The sequence below is a fragment of the Hyalella azteca genome, unplaced genomic scaffold (assembly GCF_000764305.2).
Source record: "Hyalella azteca isolate HAZT.00-mixed unplaced genomic scaffold, Hazt_2.0.2 contig8353, whole genome shotgun sequence".
NCBI lineage: Eukaryota > Metazoa > Arthropoda > Malacostraca > Amphipoda > Hyalellidae > Hyalella > Hyalella azteca.
In genome coordinates, this window is record NW_025938450.1 from 1 (window position 1) to 22,308 (window position 22,308).

A 22,308-nucleotide genomic window follows, 5' to 3' on the forward strand; every position below is an offset into this window, starting at 1 on the left:
TAATAATATAATTAATTAAAATGACCTATATTATATTAATAAGTAATTCATGCATAATATTAATTTCACTTGCCAACACGCGTTCGCGCCGCACGCTCAGCACGGGCAAGTTGCTGGGGTCGCTAAAGCCTCGCCCCGGCGAGCCAAAATTCAAGACCTTCATCGCTATGGTCGCGAAGACGCGCATCGCCGCCCTACAGACTACCGTGAGCGCCCTCATGTTGCCACTCAGTGAAATGAGTGGGACTTGGTCAAAATAGCGATACACTTTGTACCCTTGTGTGAGCTAAGCTAACCCAGTGTTAGTGAATTTGATAGTATGGTGAACAAGTTGCTGATTAATATTGCGGTCACTTTATTCAATCAGAGTTTCTAATCGTGTTTGTTCCCCAAGTACGATCGGCTTCTCTGAAAGTTTTTTAGATTCATCGTGAAATTTATCGAAGAATAAAACTCATTTTATATATGAACTTTTCAAGCGCATTCGAGTAAAATTTGATATTTTGAAGCAATAAGACTTCATTGAAATCATCGAATGCCACTATTTTCATTATTTTTTGTTCGAACGAATTCGCGAAGAGCCTTTCTCCTAATTTGTTAGAAACACCTTTCAATCGAAGCAATAAAAAACAATTTAGCTCGAATAGTTCTATTAATTCTTTATAAAGAGGAAATTTAGTTTAAAGTAAATAGTTGAATAAGTTTAAATGTCAAGTAGTAACTTTAGAGTAGTAGTAAAAAATGCTTCTACCACTAATCGTTCGTTTAAGGCTCGCACCGTAGGCCTGATGGGTTCTAAAAACGAGTGGCTGTTTGTCGTGTCGGATTCTAACGACATGGCGGAGGACATGTCGCCGTACATGGCAGACATGGAGGACGGTGACAACCTTTCTTTCTTTTACAACACGTCAGTGGCCCAGCCCACACAGCCATGTCAGGTCGGTGACCATGTCAGGTCATATCAAGGTTGGTATAAATTCAATGGTCTAATCCACGTCAGCTAAATGGTCTCAAGTTGCAAACCAAGCTAAGTTAATAGCTACATCAGACAGAATGTGGGTTATTTCAATTTACGGGATGTGCACATGTTTTATCACCTATGATCAAACTTCACCTATGAATTAAGCTGAATAAAAATATCTTCTCAACCAATAATATCCACTTCCACTTAAGGACACATTGTATCAATTGAATAACTCTGAATTCGAATTTAATTGAATTACATTGAATTAGAAGGAAAATTTGATAGTGAAATTTTTACCTGAATAATGACTTGAGTATGGTAAATTAATTAACATGATGTGTGTGTACGACAATTACAGGATGAATTCAAATGTGTTCTGGGTCTGGCAGTGGAGCAATACGCCACTCAACTATCTGTAACTCTGGAGGAAACGCTCGAGATTTTCCACAAGGTATTTTTAAACACTTGGCAGTTAAGCAGCATTTAATGACAAATATTTGTACATTTCTCACTGAAATTAATTGTGCGAATAATTGTACATATATCCTCAGAATTGTATTGTTGATAGGTATTACATAGTAAATTAATGAGGACAAATGACTTATATATACTCACTGCTTCCATTATTTTTATAATGCACAAAATGGCGCTCCGCATGCGAACAAACTGCGTATATCAATATCAATTTTTATCAATAATAGACATCAATTCCGATGAATTATTTTACACGAAAGCCCCTGAAACTTAATCTGCAATTACTCGACAAGATCCTATAAGATAGTCATTGTTTAATAGAATGAATATACAATAATATAATGTATAAAATAAAATGAGTGGCCGCTGAGTTTGTTCATTATTTTGGGAAGTTCAGAAGAATATTTATGTTAATGAGCGACACGAGCTGATCTGCTGTGCGAAGGTTGAACGCGTTTATTGGCTTATGCACCACAAGCTCATAATTTATTTAATAAAAATTGTTGAAATATCTAAGTGAAATAGCTATAAATTTTTATGTGCTACATCGAATAATCTAGTCAGCAGAGGGCAATTTCTTATGAGTTCTGAGAAATTAAATTAAAACAGTGATATTATAAATATTATTATAAGATTAAAACATGATAATGACGACAATATTATGACGTAAAATTTAACAGGTTTTGAGATTTTTAAAATGCAGTATTTCAAGCTTCCTCATCTCGGTGTGCTGCAGGTGTCAGAGGAAGAGTGGGCTGAGATGAAGCCCACTAAAGCTCAACGGTCGGAGGCAATTATAAAGAAAATCAAGGTAATCATTGATTTTCCTAACCTAACCTAACCTAACCTAACCTAACCTAACCTAACATAAACTAACCCTAACCGTAACCTAACCTAACCGTAACAATGTATGCCAAATAACGCATTTTTTTTAAAGGTTGTTCCCTTGTTCATTCAATCTGTATACATCAATGATTTAGAAGGAAAGCAAGGATATTTTTCACTGAACAAATAATGTAAGTTGTAACAACTTATTTATTAACAACCTGGAGGATATTTATATGTTCGTATTTTAAAGGTATTTTTTTTCTATCTAGAAGTATTATTGCCTAATAACTCAATCACGGAGATAGCAAATAAGATGATTAAAATTAGAATGCTATAATTATACTAGTGAATATACCACCTGCAGGATAGGAATAATTATTGCAATTACAAATTAATTGATGTAGTCCAAATAATAAATGAATGCTCTAATTAAGGTAAACAACGTATTAATTTAAGACGAACATGCCTGCTACAGGACGCACTCACCAGCATGTCGCGCTGCCACCGCTGCACCTCCTGGGAGGCTCAGGCCGTCGAGGTTAAGGACGCTGATCGGTGAGTGGCACCGGGGCCGTAATAAATTGATATAAATAAATATCAATATAATTATCACTTCGTAACTCCGTCAGCCAATCACTGACGGCTTATCAGATTAAATTCACCAATCACAGGCGAGAAATCAGCCGTTAAGTGTACTTCGCTTGCTACTTGTAATTCGGCCGCTATTTGTACTGAGGCCGCTACGTATACTTAGGCCGCTACATGTACCATGTACCAAGGCCGCTACGTTTACTAGGTCGCTGCGTTTACTTAGGCCGCTACGTTTGCTTATGCTACTACGTGTGCCAATGGCAGCTACCTGTACTTCCGAGAGTTTTGGTATAATGCCATGAAAACTTTGCATTATCTTGCTCCGTTTCTATTATTTAATTATCTAACTTTGATTTTATCATAAATAATGTCATAATAACTAATGAGCTAAATCACAATTAATTATCCGAGTATCGAATGGGATGTTAGTGACCAAAGTCTCGATAGATTCGAGCTGCTGAAAAGCGCTCGCTGGACCCCGCTGACCGGCGTCACGGTGTACGACGATCTCTTCCCGCACGTCACGGGCGGCTTTAGGGGGCGACGCATCAAAGTGACGTCTACTGACGTGAGTACTGCTTCTGTACTTAGTGAATATTTCTACTTATTGTACATACTGTACATATTTTAATTATTGAACATATTGTATTTATTGAACATATTCTACTTATTGTACATATTGCACTTATTGTACATATTGTACTTATTTACTACATAAATAAGTAGATACATAAGTAGATACTTATGTATCTACTTATTGGAAATAAGTATTATGTACTTATTTCCACCAAAATTTCAATGTTTAATGCTTTTTCTAACTTGAAAATGAATGTTTGTTGCATTCGAAACGTCGTTAATAAATAAGAATTACTTCCTGAAATTTGCCTTTTAATCTACCGTCATCTGAAGAAAAGTTCCATTCCCTGATAATATAAATCAACGAATTCTCTGGTCATCGCTCGCACGTGTGTAAACAATTAAATCCTGCCATCTAATATTAATTGTACTTATTGAAGATTTTCTATTTATTGTACATATTGTACCTATTGTACATACCGTACTTATTGTACTAATTACACTTATTGTTTTAATGGTATCTAATATACTTCTATTAGAAATTAGAATATATTATACTTCTATACAGAAATTCTCTCTGGACGTAAGCGCATTGATAGGAATTTAGTGGACAATCATTGATTCACTCCACGATACACGGCAATTAAATGACTTGACGGTTTGATGGCTGACCTCCAAATAATCAAATGATGAATGTATTGTCAATTATTCAATCGAATAGTGGGTACGGTAATCATTCATCAATAATAATTTAGTCGATGAAGTCAATTAGAGGTGTCTAAATTGTAGAAAAAATTGAAAGTAAGGAAATAGTTCAAAAGACCCGTAAAATGTTGCGATCTAAATTATACGCTCTTGATACAATATTCTAACTTAGTCATTTCGAACGTCGTAAATTCAGAAACAGTGGATAACTTTTTCACTTTGAATTAGAATAGAGTTAACGTCAGTGAAAATGCATTGATGCAAATCGTATTCTCATTTGATTTTAATTCATCGTCCCGATGTAGAGTGCGGTTTCAAATTATCGCTTGCATTTTTTCCCCTAGTTTATAACTTAGATTGAATATTCGAAGCTTGAAAGCGCATTCTTTAAATATTTACGAAGTGACGTCACTGAAAGATCCATTATTCAACGCTGTAATGCACCTGTCTTCATGCAAGACCAATGCAAATACATTTTTAACGCTAAAATTGGTCCAGAACTGTAGGCAAAGGAGTTTTTGTGTTTGGCTGAAGTTCGAATCCCTTATTCAAAATCACGTGCTGATAATGATCGCGTTTTTGTGAATGCGCATTGAGTATTAAAAGGAAGGCTTGGTCATGTGAGAATATATATCAGCCGCCCGTCGTTTGTCAAAATTTTCGTGGTACTTATTTGATTGAGAGATAGAAAATTAATTGACATAGAATTATATTCAAGATATTTCATATATATAGCTCGAAAAATATTCTTGTAAGTTGTTTAATGTAACAGTAAGTTAGTTATAGTGAAGTAAAAACTTTGATATTTCAATGTAGTTTTGTATGGAAGAGAATAAATTTGATGTTGACGGTTGGTATGCTGAACTATTACCTTCAAATTTCTCCCGGCAAGTAATAAGCTGCGTAACTCCAGCTCCTCCTAGGCATTAAAATCTTAGATTTAATAAATTATTGTTTGAACATTTGTTACTCAAAAAAATATGCACTTACAACCGTTGGGAGTCCTTCCGAGTGCTGAAATTGCGGAGACGGAGCTTCAGTGTGCTTGAATTATTCATCTAATAAATCTTTTAGAGCTTCACCGAATTTGCTGCACGCCTGAGCTGCGTTCGACGGTCGATCGAGATTACACCGTGACCGAGCTTCACGTTATAGCTCGGCCTGGTAAACCGTAGGCCATTTATTGTGGCAGTGCAGTTAAAGTCTAATAATCCTGTGAATGTTTTCACGTGTTGTCAAAACTAATTTTTATAGGTTAATTCTGTTCTTCAAAATTTCGTCTTTTAGCAATATGTATAGTATTGAGTGATTCTTTTTACAAATTTTGTTATGGAAATAATTTATTTGACTTTTCCACTTGATGGGTATAGATATTGCTTTATAACAATTTATAAATTTTGATGGGTATAGATATTGCTTCCGTTTGCAGTAGCAATGCCACTTTTCAAATGTATTTATTGTATGTTATACGATGTAGGCCAACTCATTTAAAATTTAAAACCATGCATATTTATGTATATATAAACAATATAGAGACAATAATAGGAGCAGCCAGCGGCATGACAGCCTCATTGCGTATTTCTTCGGCGTTGCTAGCAAGTATAATAATAAGTGATGAGTTGATGAAGTTTATCACAGGGATGAAGCGTGAACTATTGGCCGTTGGGCGTCAAACTTCTTTTGTTGCCTGTAATTTACGAGCTTGTTATGGTTCAATAATTCCTGGCATTCACATTCACGTTTCAAGTTATTAATTATGTATTTTACTAAAAACACTTGGTAATAGTTGCCTATATTGTAAGAAACCTGACATGATTAAGAATCATGATTCGTGATCATTTCATTCTTCATATCGTCATAATAATAAAATAATAAATAGCTCATGTATTAATATTAAGCTCATATGGCAAATTAAAACTGGATATTTAGCGTAAATTACTTGCAGTTTAGAGACGTGAATTGAACAAAGAAGGCTTAATAAGTACCTAAACTTTTCACTGAGTGATTGTGCAACATGATCGACTTGATACTAATTTTGTTACCAAAGTTAGTAATGCCTGGTTTTATTGCTATGAGCGTAAACTGTTTAGTATTTATATTGGAAAATAGAGTCGATAGTGAATTTGCGCTGTGAGATCACAATGTCACTGATAGTGGCGATAACTGATAACTAAATAAATTTGATAGTGGCGGATAACTGAAAGATGATAAATTCAGTGATTTGAAACTTTTCAATACTGTCAATTTATTACACGAAATTTTAAACTAAATAATTTATGCAACCTAAGTAGAAAATCGAGAACCAAGTTTCCCTATTAAGAAAGAGTTTATCTACTAAAGGGGCTAACCTAAAACTTATCTCACTGAACCTCGCCGTAAGCCCATGTCAACCGGCCGCATCAGGTTAACCTATTTAGGTTAACCACTATTATCAGAGCAACGCTTGGTTAATTTTTTATTTATATAGCACTAGATATGTGATCATATTCCTATTATTATCGACTATAATTCTAACTATATACGATTATATTCGCCATGCCAGAATCCTCCGTGGCACAAATTTGTGAGAGACAAGAACAACACGATTGTGGGCTACACTGGACTCATGTTCGACATCTTGAATGAAATCGGACGAAGACTCAATTTCACGTGAGTTGCATTGGAAAATAATTTAGTAGTCTTAACAGAAGAATCTAATTAGACTTGATTCACATTCGACAGTTAAACAGTTTTATTTGCAATACAAAAGATCACAGTGAAAAAATATACGAGCAGTTACAGTAAAATATTCACAAGCGACGTTTGTTTCCACAAACTTACCGGTAGCTTTAGTAGCCATGCTGCACCCGATGACGAAGATATTTTCTTTTCATTTATGTTGATTAATAAGCTTATAATTAGTTATTGGAATTATTATGACGCCAGATACGAGGTGATCCCGCCGCCAGAAATCAACAAGTTTGGAGTGCTGGAAAACGGACGCTACAACGGCATGATGGGACAGATCACGAGGAAGGAGGTGATGGAGTGGGGATTATTTGTGATATTAAGTGTGTGTCTGGAGTGAGGCAGGCCATGAGGAGCGGGTGATGGCATGGGGGTGTGACCGTGTGAGTGATGTTGAGTGTGTGTGGAGTGAGGCAGGGCATGAGGAGCGGGTGACGGCATGGGGGAGTGAGTGATGTTGAGTGGGTGTGGAGTGAGGCAGGCCATTAGAGCGGGTGACGGCATGGGGGAGTGAGTGATGTTGAGTGAGTGTGGAGTGAGGCAGGCCATGAGGAGCGGGTGACGGCATGGAGGTGTGAGTGATGTTGAGTGTGTGTGGAGTGAGGAGCGGCTGATGGTATGTGCGAAGTATTTGAAGTAATTAGGCTCGTGTGGGAAACGATGGATATCCTAAGCCTGAGAAGTGAGACTGGCTATGAGGAGAGTGAGGCATGTGAAGTATGCGGATTCGGAGAGGTCTTTGAGAGCGTGAAGAATGTAGAATGTACGGAAAATGAACGAGTCGATTCAAAGTAAAAATCAATAAGGTGATTGTACACGAGGATTGTACATTTAATGGTTGGGGAATGTATCGGTCTATAGGGGTAAAATAAATTGGTCTGATCTCATATGTGCGAGAAGATGTTCTTCAGTAAGAGAAGTTAGGCATTACGCAAGGACGTGTTCTCAATCCTACCTGTTACAGGTACATTTTGAGTATTGTTGCTCGTTTATCTTCTCTGAAATTGATAATAAAAACGTGAGAATTCGAATATATTTAACGTTGAATATTAGCATTAGATGGCAGAATTTGTTCTTTTATATAAGGTCGACGAAGTATCGGTTCATTTAAAAATTTCCTTTATTTTTTATAAGTCAAACTATATTTTTTTGTTGACAGTGTTAATTAAATGTATGCACTATATGCAATGATCCCGTCTATCATATATGAAATAGGAGAGTGATCCGGTCCTTTTTTAGGGGCGATATTACGTATTAAAAAGATTATAACTCGCTGTGGCATTCCTGCTTAATTCTTAAACGCAAATCTTCTTGAACATAGATGCTAATGAGGATATATTAACCAGAGTTATTTTTCTTTAAATACAGTCCTATCTTACCTCAAATCGCCGAGGGAGGCTTTTGGGTGATAGGGAAATGTCGAGAGTTTCAGGAGTCATGGAAATGTTGTGGAAACGCGGAAAATGTGAAGAGAACATTCTCATGCGGAGTGTTATGTTTAGTGGTAGAAGAAAAAAAATCGAGAAAGTGATACTATTTCTCCGCAATTATTATCAATTGCTAATTAAAAATCATTACTAAAATGTAATGAGAAAACCCTGTAACCACGAAGGTGCTGGTGGGATGCGGTGCCTTCACAGTCACTAACTTAAGAAAGCAAGTCGTCGACTTCACGACCGTGATAGACAAGCAGCCGTACACCTACATGATCGCCAGGCCCAAGGAACTCTCAAGGGTTCTACTCTTCGTTGAGCCTTTTACATCTGATGTGAGTATTATTCCTGTGACCTGCACTCCAATAATATTTAAGATTAGAAGGATTCTTCATGTTCAGGAGGCCATTTCAGAGCCGATAGACAATAGGAGTTTTGTTCAATATTGTAACCAAATGCCATGTCAGTGGGTCAGTGGCAGAAAATTTTTTCATTGTAAATTCAGATTTTTCATAGCAATTTAGGTTATACTCATGGTCAAGCAAGGCGCGTTGGCACTATGCATGACAACTTAATTTCTTTAATTGATAGTTTTTCCATATCGCACTAAGTCACTATTAATGAAATTGTCCCATAGTTCAGCATTTTGCTATCGCAAATTAGGCATTCAGGCTCTAACATGCTATGATATTTTGGGATTTCAAGTCACGCTTTACAGATCAGCTGACGTCACAGTCAACTGCATAATTTCAAGAGTCTAATTATTTCATAGCAAAATACGTATTGTTTAAACTTTGAGTTACGAGATTGTATTTGTATCTATTGACTGTCAGACGTGGATCTTGATCGCCATTGCAACATTGTTGATGGGGCCTATCCTGCACCTGGTGAACAGCCACTCCCCGTTCTACGCGTACTATGATCTGCACCGCGGCCGGGGGCTGTTCACATTACAGGACTGTTCCTGGTATATCTTCGCGTCCGTCCTGCAGCAAGGTCAATTACCTGACATGTCGATTTAATTATTCATCATTACCTTAAATTTAATTTAAATTTAGATAAATTAATTTAAATACCAAATTTAAGTGAATGAATTATGTTGCTATATTTAGAAACTGTCAAGTCAATTCTATTTGCTCATTAGTTATTCGATGAGTATGCAAATTCGTTAACAACATTTTACATTGTTACGAGTATAATTCGCGATATTTTTAAATATTCCGACAATTAGATTAATTAACTATCTGAGAAATTAATGTAAAATGAAATATATTTTATTCCATCGTATATAAAGTTGTTAATTAAATTTGTAGGTAAATGTTTCATTAGGGGAATATTATATCTAAGTTTTTTTCTTCTGTTTTTCAAATTCTTCAGGAAAAAATTAGTTCCTTAAAAAGAATGTATGCAATTTATAAATATCATGAATAAATTTTTCATTTGCCTCCTAATTCATCGATATAAATCTTCTTAACTTTTATACCTCAATTTCTCAGGCACCAAAGCATTAATATAATTAAGTTACAATATATTGGGATGCAGGTGGAGACAGGATGCCGATGTGTCACTCGGCTCGTGTAGCCCTGGGATTCTGGTGGGTGTTTGTGATCATCATCGTCACGACGTACTCTGGCAACCTCGTCGCTTTCCTCACATTTCCCAAGGTACTCAAGCAAGATTCATTCTCCCCTCATTCATTAACTGAGGTCTTGATTACGTCGAAGTATAATATAGACGCAGCTTCCGCCTTACTGCTTTTCTGGAATTATCGATGATGTTGTTGTGCCCTTCTGTGTTTATTCATTGGTAGTATGGCCGAGTGTTGTTGAGGATTAATTACGTTGTTGTATTTTTACTGCTAATATTTAATTGGTGCGGTTGTATATTTTTATTAGCTTGAGAACGCAGTCCAGACGTTGGATGACTTACTGGCAGCGAGATACTCCATGTCCTGGGGCTACGTTGGAGGTGGTGCATTGCAGGATTACTTCAAGGTGGGCTACACTGATTACTTATATGTATGTACTAATCGTATGATTATATTATATGAAATTATATGCATTATATAGCTATGCTTGATTGTAAGTTGCACATATTAGGTGTTATATGCAAGGTTTTCTATGAAAAATTATTACTCCTAACGCAAAACCTTATTTAAAGTTATGAATAAAAATGTGTTAAGACAGAAAATACGATAGGTAGTTAGAAAAAGGCTTAATCTAAAGCATTTTTGCGCTGATTATTCTAAATTTGGGATGGTTTACTCTAAGAACGTGCGGCGAATCTTAGCCACCTATGCCAAACTCTTGAAAAAATGAATTAAATAAGCTGTCAGACTATTTACAGCAGAAGAAATGCTTTACGCGAGGAAGTTTGTCTCTCCTTGATACTAGACGACACCAATGCAAATAAAATGCCCAATGGAAGTGTTGATATGTGTGATATTTAGACCAAAAAAATCCTGAATAAAATTAATACACCCTAAATTTGGTTTGAAAACGCTGAGTATCCTGCAATTTATAATGATGGTTCCAGATCTCATCATAAGCACTCACCGGTCTGTGGTATTAGTAAAAAACACATTAATTTAATATAAAAGATAATATTTCATAAAAAATTGCATAAGGTTTAATCAAATATTAAATTTCACTTTCTGTTAAGCTATTTTAGTTCAGAGCTGCATACTATGCAAGAAAAATAAGTAAATAGCACCTTCATGGGAATACCATCTTGCCCTATTTATTATTTTATGCTTAAAACTTACTGATACTGTAATTTTGCTTAGATAATGAATGATGTGGCATTTTGCTTGCCCTTAAACCAAAGATCACGTCTTAAAAAAACATGTTCGCCCTTTGAATTTCTCCATGCTGGGGAATGGCATGCCTTTGTGGCATCAGTACGTCATATAAAATTTAGGTTATAGGTTAGAAAATATCAGGTAAATAATAATGATTTTTATACAGCAAATCAGTATATCTTTGTACAATAGTCTTAAATTACGAGAAAAAGTCATCAAGAATATTTCGAGACAAAGTCATCAGCGTTATTAAAGAGGTTGAATTTAATTATTATTATGGTCAAAATACAATTCTCAAGGAAATCCAAATGGTCAGTGCTAACAATTGCTTGAAGGTTAACTGATCCCTAATTATTTGCATGGTCATTGATAATAATTCGAATAGGTAATTTTTTCCATCGCTCGATATTGAATCGCCGTACCCTGGAATATCGCCTTAGCTAAAAGTAAACACGAAAAAAACCATAGCAAAGTACAAAGATCTTATAATTACTCGTTGATGTTACGCGCAGAAATGATATTTTATTCCTCTATACGGTATCTACATCAGCCATCCTGCTCGTCTGCCGACAGCTACGGCCAAACATGACAGAGGTCGACATGTTGTTCCTCATGACAAGGCCCTCGAATAATTCAGTATCGTTGATGAATAATTCAATATAGTTGAGTGTTTAGTATCGCTGCTGAAATAATTATGTATAGTTAGGTATCGTAGATCAAATAACTGAGAATTACTTATAATTACTTATTTTTGAGTATTCAGCATCGTAGCTCAAATGATTTAGCATCGTCAATGAATAATTTAGTATCGTTTACTGTTGGATATCACAGTTAATATAATTGAGAATCGTTGATGTTCAATTCAAAATCAAGTAATTGCTCGTTGTACACAGTCTAGTCCAATTACTGTACACTTTCAGTCCCCATTAAGGGAGTTGTATGACCGTTATGTAGTATTGGTCAACTTGCCATCAAAGTTCTGCAGCGAATGACGGAAGCTTTCAATAGTGTTCTTCAAACCTGTCTTGAACACGCTTCCTTGCTGCGAGTACAACTCCTTTTCCTCGCCCAATAAGTGCGTGAACAAAATTTGTGTCTAGTTCCGGTATTCTTGAACGTACCGCGCTGCTAGCTCAATGCTTTTCTTCTTGAACTCTTTCAACAGATCTTTTTGAAACTCAAATAACCCTTTCCGTATTTTATTTGTCTCTCTTGCCACCGTCCATAAAGCTGAGTATTTTTCTGTATGATGTTTTGATGTAATTTTTCTTTTACGTGGATTCGAATTAAAAATAGTTGAGCCCTTGCTATTGGAGCTGTGCTCATGATTCTTACTGTAGCCCTTTCCACCCGAACACTGATTCGTTTTCAACTTAAGTTTGAGCTCACTGGGGCTGCGCTCGCCCTCCAGAGCAGAGACCTTCATATCTTGGCCTTACGCTTGCTCATGAGTAATGCTGGTCTAGCTGGGACTTTTTTTGCGTCTCAATGCATGCCGGTGCCCAACTGAGCCATGTTCAATTCTTTAAACTAGGCCTTTCCCATCAGAATTGTGATTATTTTTTGAAATTTGCGTTTGCACTCTAGAACTGAGATCTTGTTTTTAAGCATGCTCCATCCCACCAGAAATTAGCGCATGTCTTGAAGCTCCATCTCCATAGTCAATGAGCTTAGTTTTCTGATAGGGGCGAAATTCTTTCTCGGTTTCATCGATGGTTATATTTTCTGAAGTTTCAGTGGTGCTCTGCTAGAAGCCTTGTTAAATCTTCGACTAGGAATGTTTTGCATCCTCTAGCGACGTCCCCTTCTTATGGCCGGTTTCGTCTTCTGACTGCCCACGGGTTTTGTACAAATTTCTCGCACCCCCAAGCCTTTTTTTCTAGGATCTGCTTCCGCTGTGTTTAAGGAAGGGTCTACGGAGACTTTTTAGACCATTATGATCTTTATCTTGCTCAACACTTCTAGTTTCTTTGCGTTCCATGTCATTGTTGTAGGACTTATTACATTCCTCCAGATCTGCGTAATTTTCACAGGTTCGACCAGCATTTTTGATACCTTTTATGACAGAAGACACTTTCTCCCAGCCTGCATCAGTTGGGATATCGGAAAAATATTAATTTTCAACTCCATTACTGACCTGATCCAATTTATTGTTCTCTTTTGGTTGTCGACGTTACGGAGAGCGTTTAATTTGTCCCCGGCATTCTCTGCGGGAGTGGAGCTTCTCACCTAGCGGGGTCCTATATTTCTTTCTACTGGTACTCTAATGTATTCTTGTTGACTTGGGCGGGTTTCTATTTGTTTGGACTTCTTCACAGTTTTCATCCCACATCGCACACTTGGACCGTTGCTTGCGGCGGTGGATGCCAGAAGCGTCTTGTATCTGACATATTAAAATCAGTAGAGATATCACAACACATATTTTTGTCATCTTCACCGAACATGACTTCAGTCATAGTCTCCGAATAAACTCTCTAGGCTCCCCGCCTCGTTACGCTTGAGAGCACAACATTCGTAAGTGTGATACGAGAAAATTCATAGGTCAAGCATTAGTAATTTTTACAGTGAATTAAGTGAAGGTGTACTAAATAAAATATACATTCTTATAGCGAGAACTGCCAGCTTTTAGAAATATTCATCCATGGAACAACGCTCAATTTGGTGCGATAGATGTGTAGAATTCCCGCTTTCGTAGCTAGCGGTGAGTTGATGCACTGTTGTAAATAGTTTTTTGCAGCAAACAAGTTGTATCGACGTGATTGCTGAATCGCAATATGAAAATTAACGGTAATGCGAAGAAGCTTTAAACTTAATTGATTGAAGCTTGGTTATTATATTATCAGAAGATATTTAAATAGACTTATTAAAGGATATTTAGATGAACGAAAGTTTTTATGAAGTGAAAGTTGGTATTGACAAAATTGGTTTGGAATGAAATCTAATGATAAAAATACATGCATACTAGCATTAACTCTGGTCAGCCATGGTTAAATTATCTAGTTTACTTGCTATGTTTATTTTTTGGTAAAATTATCTTTATTAGTGATCATTTGTATTTTATAAAGAATAATTGTTAGTTGTAGTCTAATAAAAGTTACTATATTAAGAAAAGTGGATATACTTCGTTGCACAGGGGGCAGAAGGCAAGTTCAAGGAGATCGGGGATCTGGCGACAATCCACGATCGTGAGGACCAAATCCTCTTAGACAGGATCCGATATACCGACTACGCCTACATCCAGTGGAAGGTTAACTTGCTGGTCATCATGAAGGAAGAATTTCTGCGCACGGACAGCTGCGACTTTTCGCTTGGTACGCACTTTAGGTTTCGCTTAGCTCTCACCTGACGGTATTATAATTGAATGGTCGGGCAAACCTTCAACTTTGTTAAGCATACATGTATCTATTCAAATGCTCTACAAACGTGGCAATTTGAAGTTCAGGTAATTGATCATGTCGTGTTATTATACGATACTTGCGTGTTTTACTTGATACAAGGAGAAATCCATCGTAACTTTATTTCAGGAATTCTGCTTACAATTATTAAAAATATCAAATCCAGTATTCATGAAATTTTGAACGTGGGAACAAATTTTATGTTGGTGAATGACTTTCTTCTTATCTATTGAGCGCAGGTCGGGAAGAATTCTACTCGGAACACGTGGCCATGGCCATGCCTAAAGGCAGTCCTTATGTCTGGAAATTCGACGAAGAGTAAGTCTTTAATTCGACTCCAACCGTTAGGCTTCCTCCCATTCTACGGATGTTGTCATGGTGTTTATACTGACTGACTGAGTTCACACTCGGTCGATTTTTATCTAAGCTATTATCTGATCGATTTCGTCTCAATCATTATTATTGCTCAACTGATTCCTGGTATCCCACGAGATCATTAGTAAATCCCCATTTAATAACAAGATTTAATCTGATGGCCTGCAGTTACTGTATTCTTCACAGCACTTCACGTGAAATCTTCAAACACATCTTTAAAATTTTAGGAATTCATATAGTTTGTGTTAATTTTCAAAGTATTTTAAATATTTGCATCGCATGACCTTAAAATTCCAGTGCAAATCATGGATTTTATGTGTGAGATATAACTTTTTCATTCAGGAGCGACGTCTAATGGAATAGAATTATAACTAAACTACTTTAAACTTTAAACTACTTTACATGAACAAAATGCGTGTAAAAATACTAATAATTTCCTTCTACTTTATGGTATGTAATTCCATTATCACTTGAGCATAATCAAGAGAATTCTACGACTTTATAACTCCAGCAGCCAATCACTGAATACTTTTTAAGCTCAACTGATCAATCATGTACAAAAAGTAAGCTGCTACGTGTACTTAGGCCGCTATGTGTATTTGGCCGCTGCGTGTACTTAGACCGCTATGCGCACTTTGGCCACTACGTGCCCTTAGTATTGTACAGTATATTATCTTCGGCGTAAGAATAGGCCTGGATGGGCCTGTCGCCGATTTTTGTACTTTTCTCGACTAGTTCACAGATCTTTTCTTGACTAGTTCGCAGACTGGCTTTTTGATCAAATCTTTTCAACGGACGGTAGGTTTGACTTTCTAGACTTTCAATTGTTCCGTAGGGTACTAGGCATTTCAAGACTAAACATATGCTCCTGTATGGCCTTGTCTAGTCTGTTCTTGAACGCATTCATACTCGGAACTACACACTATACTTAGGCCGCTATGTGGATATAAAGGCGCTACGTGTACTTAGGCCGCCACGTGTACTTAAGCTAGTTTTAATAGTACTGTCCCTGACCTCATGCCATGCTCAGGATCAAGCTGATGCTCAAGGGAGGGCTGGTGCAGAAGTGGATGCAGGATCACTGGCCCAAGAAGGACCGCTGCTCTGCCTCGGCGTACGGTGATGGCGACGGCATGCGTACCGTGTCGCTCGCCGACATGCAGGGATCCTTCGTTCTCCTCGGCCTCGGTATGCACAGCTGGACGCGTTCATTTGTTGCTGAGTTTACAGAAATTAAACGGCTTATGTTGAAAGACTATATTATTATTACGCACTCGTATGAAATATTTTACAAAATACTCCCCGAATAACCTAATGTGTTGTAATGTAATTTCTTGTAATATGAAAATTCCGCGCTCACCTGTTTCTGCAATTCGACAGCTAATATTGAACTACTTTCGTAATTTAATGTACTCGTATGGAAATATTGGTCTGATAACTTAATTTTCCCCGTTATATATATTGTGTCTAGTGTGTTATAATAGTTATATAGTTACATTATATAGTATGTGTTATAATGGAAGAAAATCCCTGCTTACTCGTAGCCCTGTTTCCTCAAGGTCATAGGTTTGTGTGGAACAACTCTCGTATTTCCGGTTACTCGTAGGAATATTTCCCCTATACTTCTCAGATAACTTCATGTTTTGAATGCACCAGGATGTTATGTAACGGACATACTACTATTCGTTAATAACTTGCATCGCATTCCTCACCAGGCTTCCTGCTAGCGCTCGTCTTCATCATCGCAGAGTTTGTGTGGCGCTGCGCTAAGCCTAACTTGTCAGGTACTTCCTCTAGCACCGACACGATGGTCAAGCCCATCGCTAATTGATCTCTTCTGCCATGCAATTCACATAGCAATATATATATTTATATCGATTATGTTTCAAAGTTTTGGAATTTTTCGGCTTTTCCATGCACGTGCGACTGCATGATCAGCTTTAATAGTCTTATATAAGCTTTTAAGTGGTAAGATATCAATACCGATTTTCCTCAATGTAATTTATAAAATATTTTCATTGTGAAACGACTTTAAAAATTTCCTATTGAATGTCCCATGCAAGTTAAACAATATCGATGCGCAACAATTAACCTGCACCTGGATTAGGCTTCTGAAGCTTTTGTGGACTGTGTTTTCCGTCTTAAAATTAAAACACGAATTATTTTTTCATTACAAAAATTTCGAGGTCGATTGGTAAACATGAGCTCCTGGTCTCCTGAAATTTCCTACCGTTCTGCATGAATTCCTACTAATAGCTCTTGTCAGTCTAAAGCTTTTTGCGTCCATATATGCGTCACTATTGCTGACAATTTACTTGATTCCAAACATCAGTGAGTTCATTAACTCAGTTGATTGTATCTCACACAGTATGCATAATATTTTTCGGACACATTTGCGCATTCAATTGCGAAATTAATTTGTCCGAAGTACTACTTTCTATCAAACTAAATATTTTCAGGTTTTGGAGTACTCACAGAAAGCTCCAATATTGAAAGTTCGAATGATACTGTGACCACTTAATCAAATAGTTATAGCAATACACAGATTGCATCATATATGACCTTTATTATAACTGCTCAACTGTTTGAGATATATATTCATAGATACATATATATTTGGGTAAACAGGATATCACGAAAGTCCTAACCCAATAGTTGTCAAAGCCTCGATTGCCCAGCTACGTTACATGATCGCTATTTACTGCTTCACTGGACAATATTATGAATAATGCGATCGATTTTTCCATAATATCGACAATATTTTATTTGCATAATAAATCATGCATATTGATTATATAATATGACAGTTTTCAAACATGACAGTTCAAAAATAGTTTCTTTCCTTTGTGACATGTCTTGTGTAATATGCCATCACGCCATGTACTTCTAGTGTACAGCAATGCGCGTGAACTGATCGAGTTTGTCAATACGGTGAGGATGATAACCATCACGATGCTATGTAGTTCAATCGTACAGCAGCGCGCGTGAACTGATCGAGTTTGTCAATACATGGAGGATGATAACCATCACGATGCTATGTAGTTCAATCGTACAGCAGTGCGCGTGAACTGATCGAGTTTGTCAATACGGTGAGATATCGAAGCTTGTCCACGGCACCACAGGGGGCGCGCTGTATGGTAAAGAATTATTCAAAGCTTGGAAGAGAGCACGGCATGGATCCTGGGGCACATTGAATAATTCCTCCCATTGCGTTTAAGTTCATATGAACTGCGCGGAGAAATCACCGAACGTAGAGTGTGCATGATTTAAAGAATATTGACAACTTTTGAAGCGCATTTTTTATGCACCGGCAAAATTCGCAGACTTTGATGAGGCAAGATTAAGTCTAAGTCGTTGAAGCTTGCACGTGAATTACGTGCCACCGAGGTTTTGCAATTATTGATAGTATACTAATATTTGTCTTGGGATGAGCTGTTAAAATTTTATTTCGATAACTAAAACATATTAACCTTGCGTTTATTCGTTAATATTCAATCGATTTCAAGATCGAACAAATCCCGACGCGTCCACGAATCTAGTAAGGTGCAGTTTACACTTCAACGCATTCAAGCCACGCAGCTGGTGTGGTTCAGTAGCTTGTTTACTTGCGAGTCTGACATATTTATTACAGTGTGTACTCTACCACCACGACTAACAAGGAACTCTCAGATCTGAGTGAAGAAGCTTCATTCAACAATGAAGTAAAGGGCTTCACTCAGCTCTGAGTGTGCCTCCATCAGCACTGAATGACAGTATTTCAATCAGCACTTAATCAGAGAGTTTTAATCAGCACTGAATGAAATTTAGTTAATCGCCATTGCATGAAGAAGCTCTAGTCAAAATTTCCCACAAAATAAAAAAAAACTGAATGAAAGAGCTTTGCATAGCGGTATAGCTTCACAAAGCTCTGTATTTTAGAGGTTCACTCAGTACTCAACGAAAGAGCTCTCAAAAAATCAATGAGGGTTCTTTTTATTTTTTAGAATATTCACATTTGGATTGTTCTTGCAGTGTGTATTTTAAAATGTTTTTTTTTTGTATTTCAATATATGCACATTAGTGTTTTAACTGCATTAGATATGTGTGTGGAATTGCAATTTGTTTTCTTGGAAATGAGATTTGCGTAATTGACATGTAAACTATCACAATTAACAGCTTGATAACACCTGAGATTTATGTTACAAAGAAAATGCAGCCATTACTTTAATGTCGACGCCTGAGCAGGTAAAGGTGGCAGTATCAACAGTACCGTTACAACCAACAGAACTAACAGCAATGTCAACAAAAACTTCAGCATCAATAATGATGACAACAGGTACGACGGAAATGTTAAGAGAAACAACTGGTATAATATAGATAATGGCCTGAACCACGGCGATCAACAAGGGCGATCTTCGATAAGTTATGTACCGCCACAACATCTGATGCGCTACTACGATCACCGCAGTTAGGCATCTAATGTTGGAATAACGTTTATTTAACGTTTTTTGACTTTTTTTTCTGCGTAGTGAAAACGTAATTAACATTGCTCAACCGTCAATTACCAGATGGGTTGGTAGCAATTGGTGCGGTCGTCGTGTTCAACGTCTCTGTAACCAGATGCAGGACAGTTTGAAGCGAATCACAGATTAATTATTAATGAAAATTGCACTTTCCGGTATAGATACTCGACAGATGGATCACCACAAGAAATGTCCTTGCTGGAGCCGAACGTGCCTAATTAGAAGCCGTCTATTAATAATAACTAAAGTTGCCCATAAACAATTCCTGGACTTGAGAGTAGTGAATAATTTATGCTCAGCTCAAAGACTTTTCAACGACGTTTTGTTTTAATTTTTTTATCATTGAATTTCAGTAATGCATAGTGCTTCGATACTTTAGTTTAGTTTAGATACGAATATTCTTCATTTGCTATCATCTGCGGTCAAAGTAATGGCAATAATTATACTATAGATCATAGATTTTTATGATCTTCTTTCATGAAAAAATTTTTATTTACATATTTATACCTCACAACACTTGCTCATGTACTGGAATCTCATGGAAAGCGTACCTATAAACTTTCCGCTTATATACGTGTTTTAACGCACTCAAATAAGTAACCCGATGATAATCGTAGAATGTTTAAATATCCACTATCACTTTGCTACTTTAAATTTAAGTAGTTGCTGTGTTGGCTAAGGTTTTATTATCAGTTTTGGATTTCGTTTTTCAAACTTGCCTTGATAACATTACTCAAAAAGTAACATCACTATTCAGTTTCTATGTAATAAGTCTTCGTAGTTTCTCTTGTTGACACTGTTGTATTCGTAGATTGAGTGTATAGCTGTTTTATTCATAATTTTGTCCACCATAATAAGAGTAATTAGACGTTAGTCCCGCTTTGAAAGTACAGTAGCTAAGAATGTTGTCATTTGGTTGTTATGTCAATACGGTGAGGATGACAACGCGACAACAAGAGTATGATGCATCCTTATACAGGGTGTTTCAGAATTAAGTAACCCTTTTAATTTGTTAATAAATAAAAAACTAAGAACGATCTTTTAAATAAAACAAGTTTCAACTTCATAACGTTCTTAGTTTTTTATTTATTAACAAATTAAAAGGGTTACTTAATTCTGAAACATCCTGTATTTATATCAGACTGAAGTGAGAGTTCCTGTTCACTGAGAAGCCATAAGGTCCAATAAATTGTTCTGAAAACGGCTTTAAAATTAGCTGCAAATTATATAGGCTGTACTAATTGTTAATGTTAAGGAGAAAAGTTTGCTCAACAATATTGTGCACTTATTTTGACCATACCAACAGCACATAACAACACTTTACTCTATATACATTTGCCAGAAGTGAACCACATTCAATTAAATGAAACTCATTTATAATTCTATCTGCAAATATTTCCACGTTCTGATAGATGACTGATACAGGAATCCCACTTGATATTGACTGTTGAATAATAAATGAAGTGTCATGGCTGCAACAGTTTTTTTTTTCATTCGGTATCACTGAGAAAACATTGATGTATAGCGAAAATACCCTGACTCTTGCTCATAACTCTTGCTAACAATGTAAATATTTAATAGATGTGATCACATATGAAATAAATTGATTTGCTTCATGTACAGGGTGCGGCGCGGGAACTTACTTATTTGAATTGCGCGCCACGTGGCGGCCATTAGTCCTAGGAAGGTGGCGCCATGCGCAATATACTCGTCTGACAAAATGTATTGAACAGCATGGAGGTCACCTACAAGATGTAATATTCAAGAATTAAACTTGTAAGTAAACCCAACGAAACTTTAAATGTAGCTCTTTGTAAAAAAGAAAGAATTAAAACGCTATCTTTAATACTTTTTACTTTGTGATTTTTTTAAAAGAGTAAGTTCCCACGCCGCACCCTGTATTATTCAAACGAACTTTCCTTTCAATTTTTATACTATAAATTTGGTTTTAGGTTATTAGGACAACTCACGAAGGTACAGAACTTAAAAATATAACTCAGTACTCATTGCAGTGAGTGACGGAGAGCGCATTTTCTCGTCGACGAAAATGTGAAGTCACGGACGGACAGACAGACGGACAGACAGACGGACGGACGGACAGACGGACATGGCGAGCACAATAGTGAATTTTTTCATAAATGAGAAAATGCGCTAAAAACTTCTAGTTTACACGTTTCTACGCACAACTCTCAAATAGTAATAAAATTTATATGTACAATAATGCAACATGTGTGCTCGGAAAATTGTTCTCACGATGCACTCATGTTTTCATATATACTCGTATATGGACGTGAAATTTTCAATGTTAACGGGCCATTTTTGTGCGTCATCAGCGGCCCAATCATGCATTTAATTCTTCAGTAACGGCAGCTCTACTGTTTACTGTTCGCCTATCATGAAGGCTAACGCATCTATTCAAGGCCAGTTGATGCACTCGTATACTCAATAGTACTATCTAAAGATACATAAATAATAACTACACGTCTAACTTTACTATAAAGCTTACGCTCGGAGTACATTTAAGAGAGCTACAAAGGTGTACTTGTGATAGTACTTGTTGAGGCAGAATTCGTTGAGAAGTATATCTGCTGTTTCTGTAAATTCAATAGATGTCTAGTTTAGTGGTTTGAATTGTGAAGGTTTAGTGGAAGAATTGTGATTTAAATAATATGTAATTTTGTCACGTACACTCTAAACGAGAGTTCAAATTGAAGTGCAATAAATTCATTTATATTTTCATAGATACTTTTCGTAGAAAAATTGGCTTCATCGTACTAGATTTCGATGCTCAAATGCTTTGAAAAGATCTCAGGGTAAATTTATTCGTTTTGAAGAGAAATATAAACAAACTTAACTCTAAATTCAATATTATTAACACTTGGACATAAATACCTGTAGGTAAGACACGCTATATAATCAAGACGTAGGTTAAGAGAAA

The 22,308-nt window shown here is 36.5% G+C and overlaps 1 protein-coding gene across 1 annotated transcript; it reads left to right on the plus strand.

Annotated features, from left to right (window-relative positions):
• Window positions 1-100: 100 nt before the first annotated feature.
• Window positions 101-20,366, plus strand: LOC108682436 (ionotropic receptor 93a; the record flags this gene model as incomplete). The annotated part of the gene is given in 17 exon segments (XM_018171596.2): window positions 101-206; window positions 771-938; window positions 1,323-1,415; window positions 2,175-2,249; window positions 2,742-2,821; window positions 3,305-3,425; window positions 6,681-6,787; window positions 7,064-7,157; window positions 8,478-8,633; window positions 9,132-9,294; window positions 9,841-9,962; window positions 10,194-10,292; window positions 14,232-14,409; window positions 14,733-14,811; window positions 15,899-16,056; window positions 16,584-16,652; window positions 19,093-20,366. Coding segments are annotated over 17 exon segments (2,095 nt in total), but the record flags the coding sequence as incomplete, so codon positions are not given.
• Window positions 20,367-22,308: the final 1,942 nt, after the last annotated feature.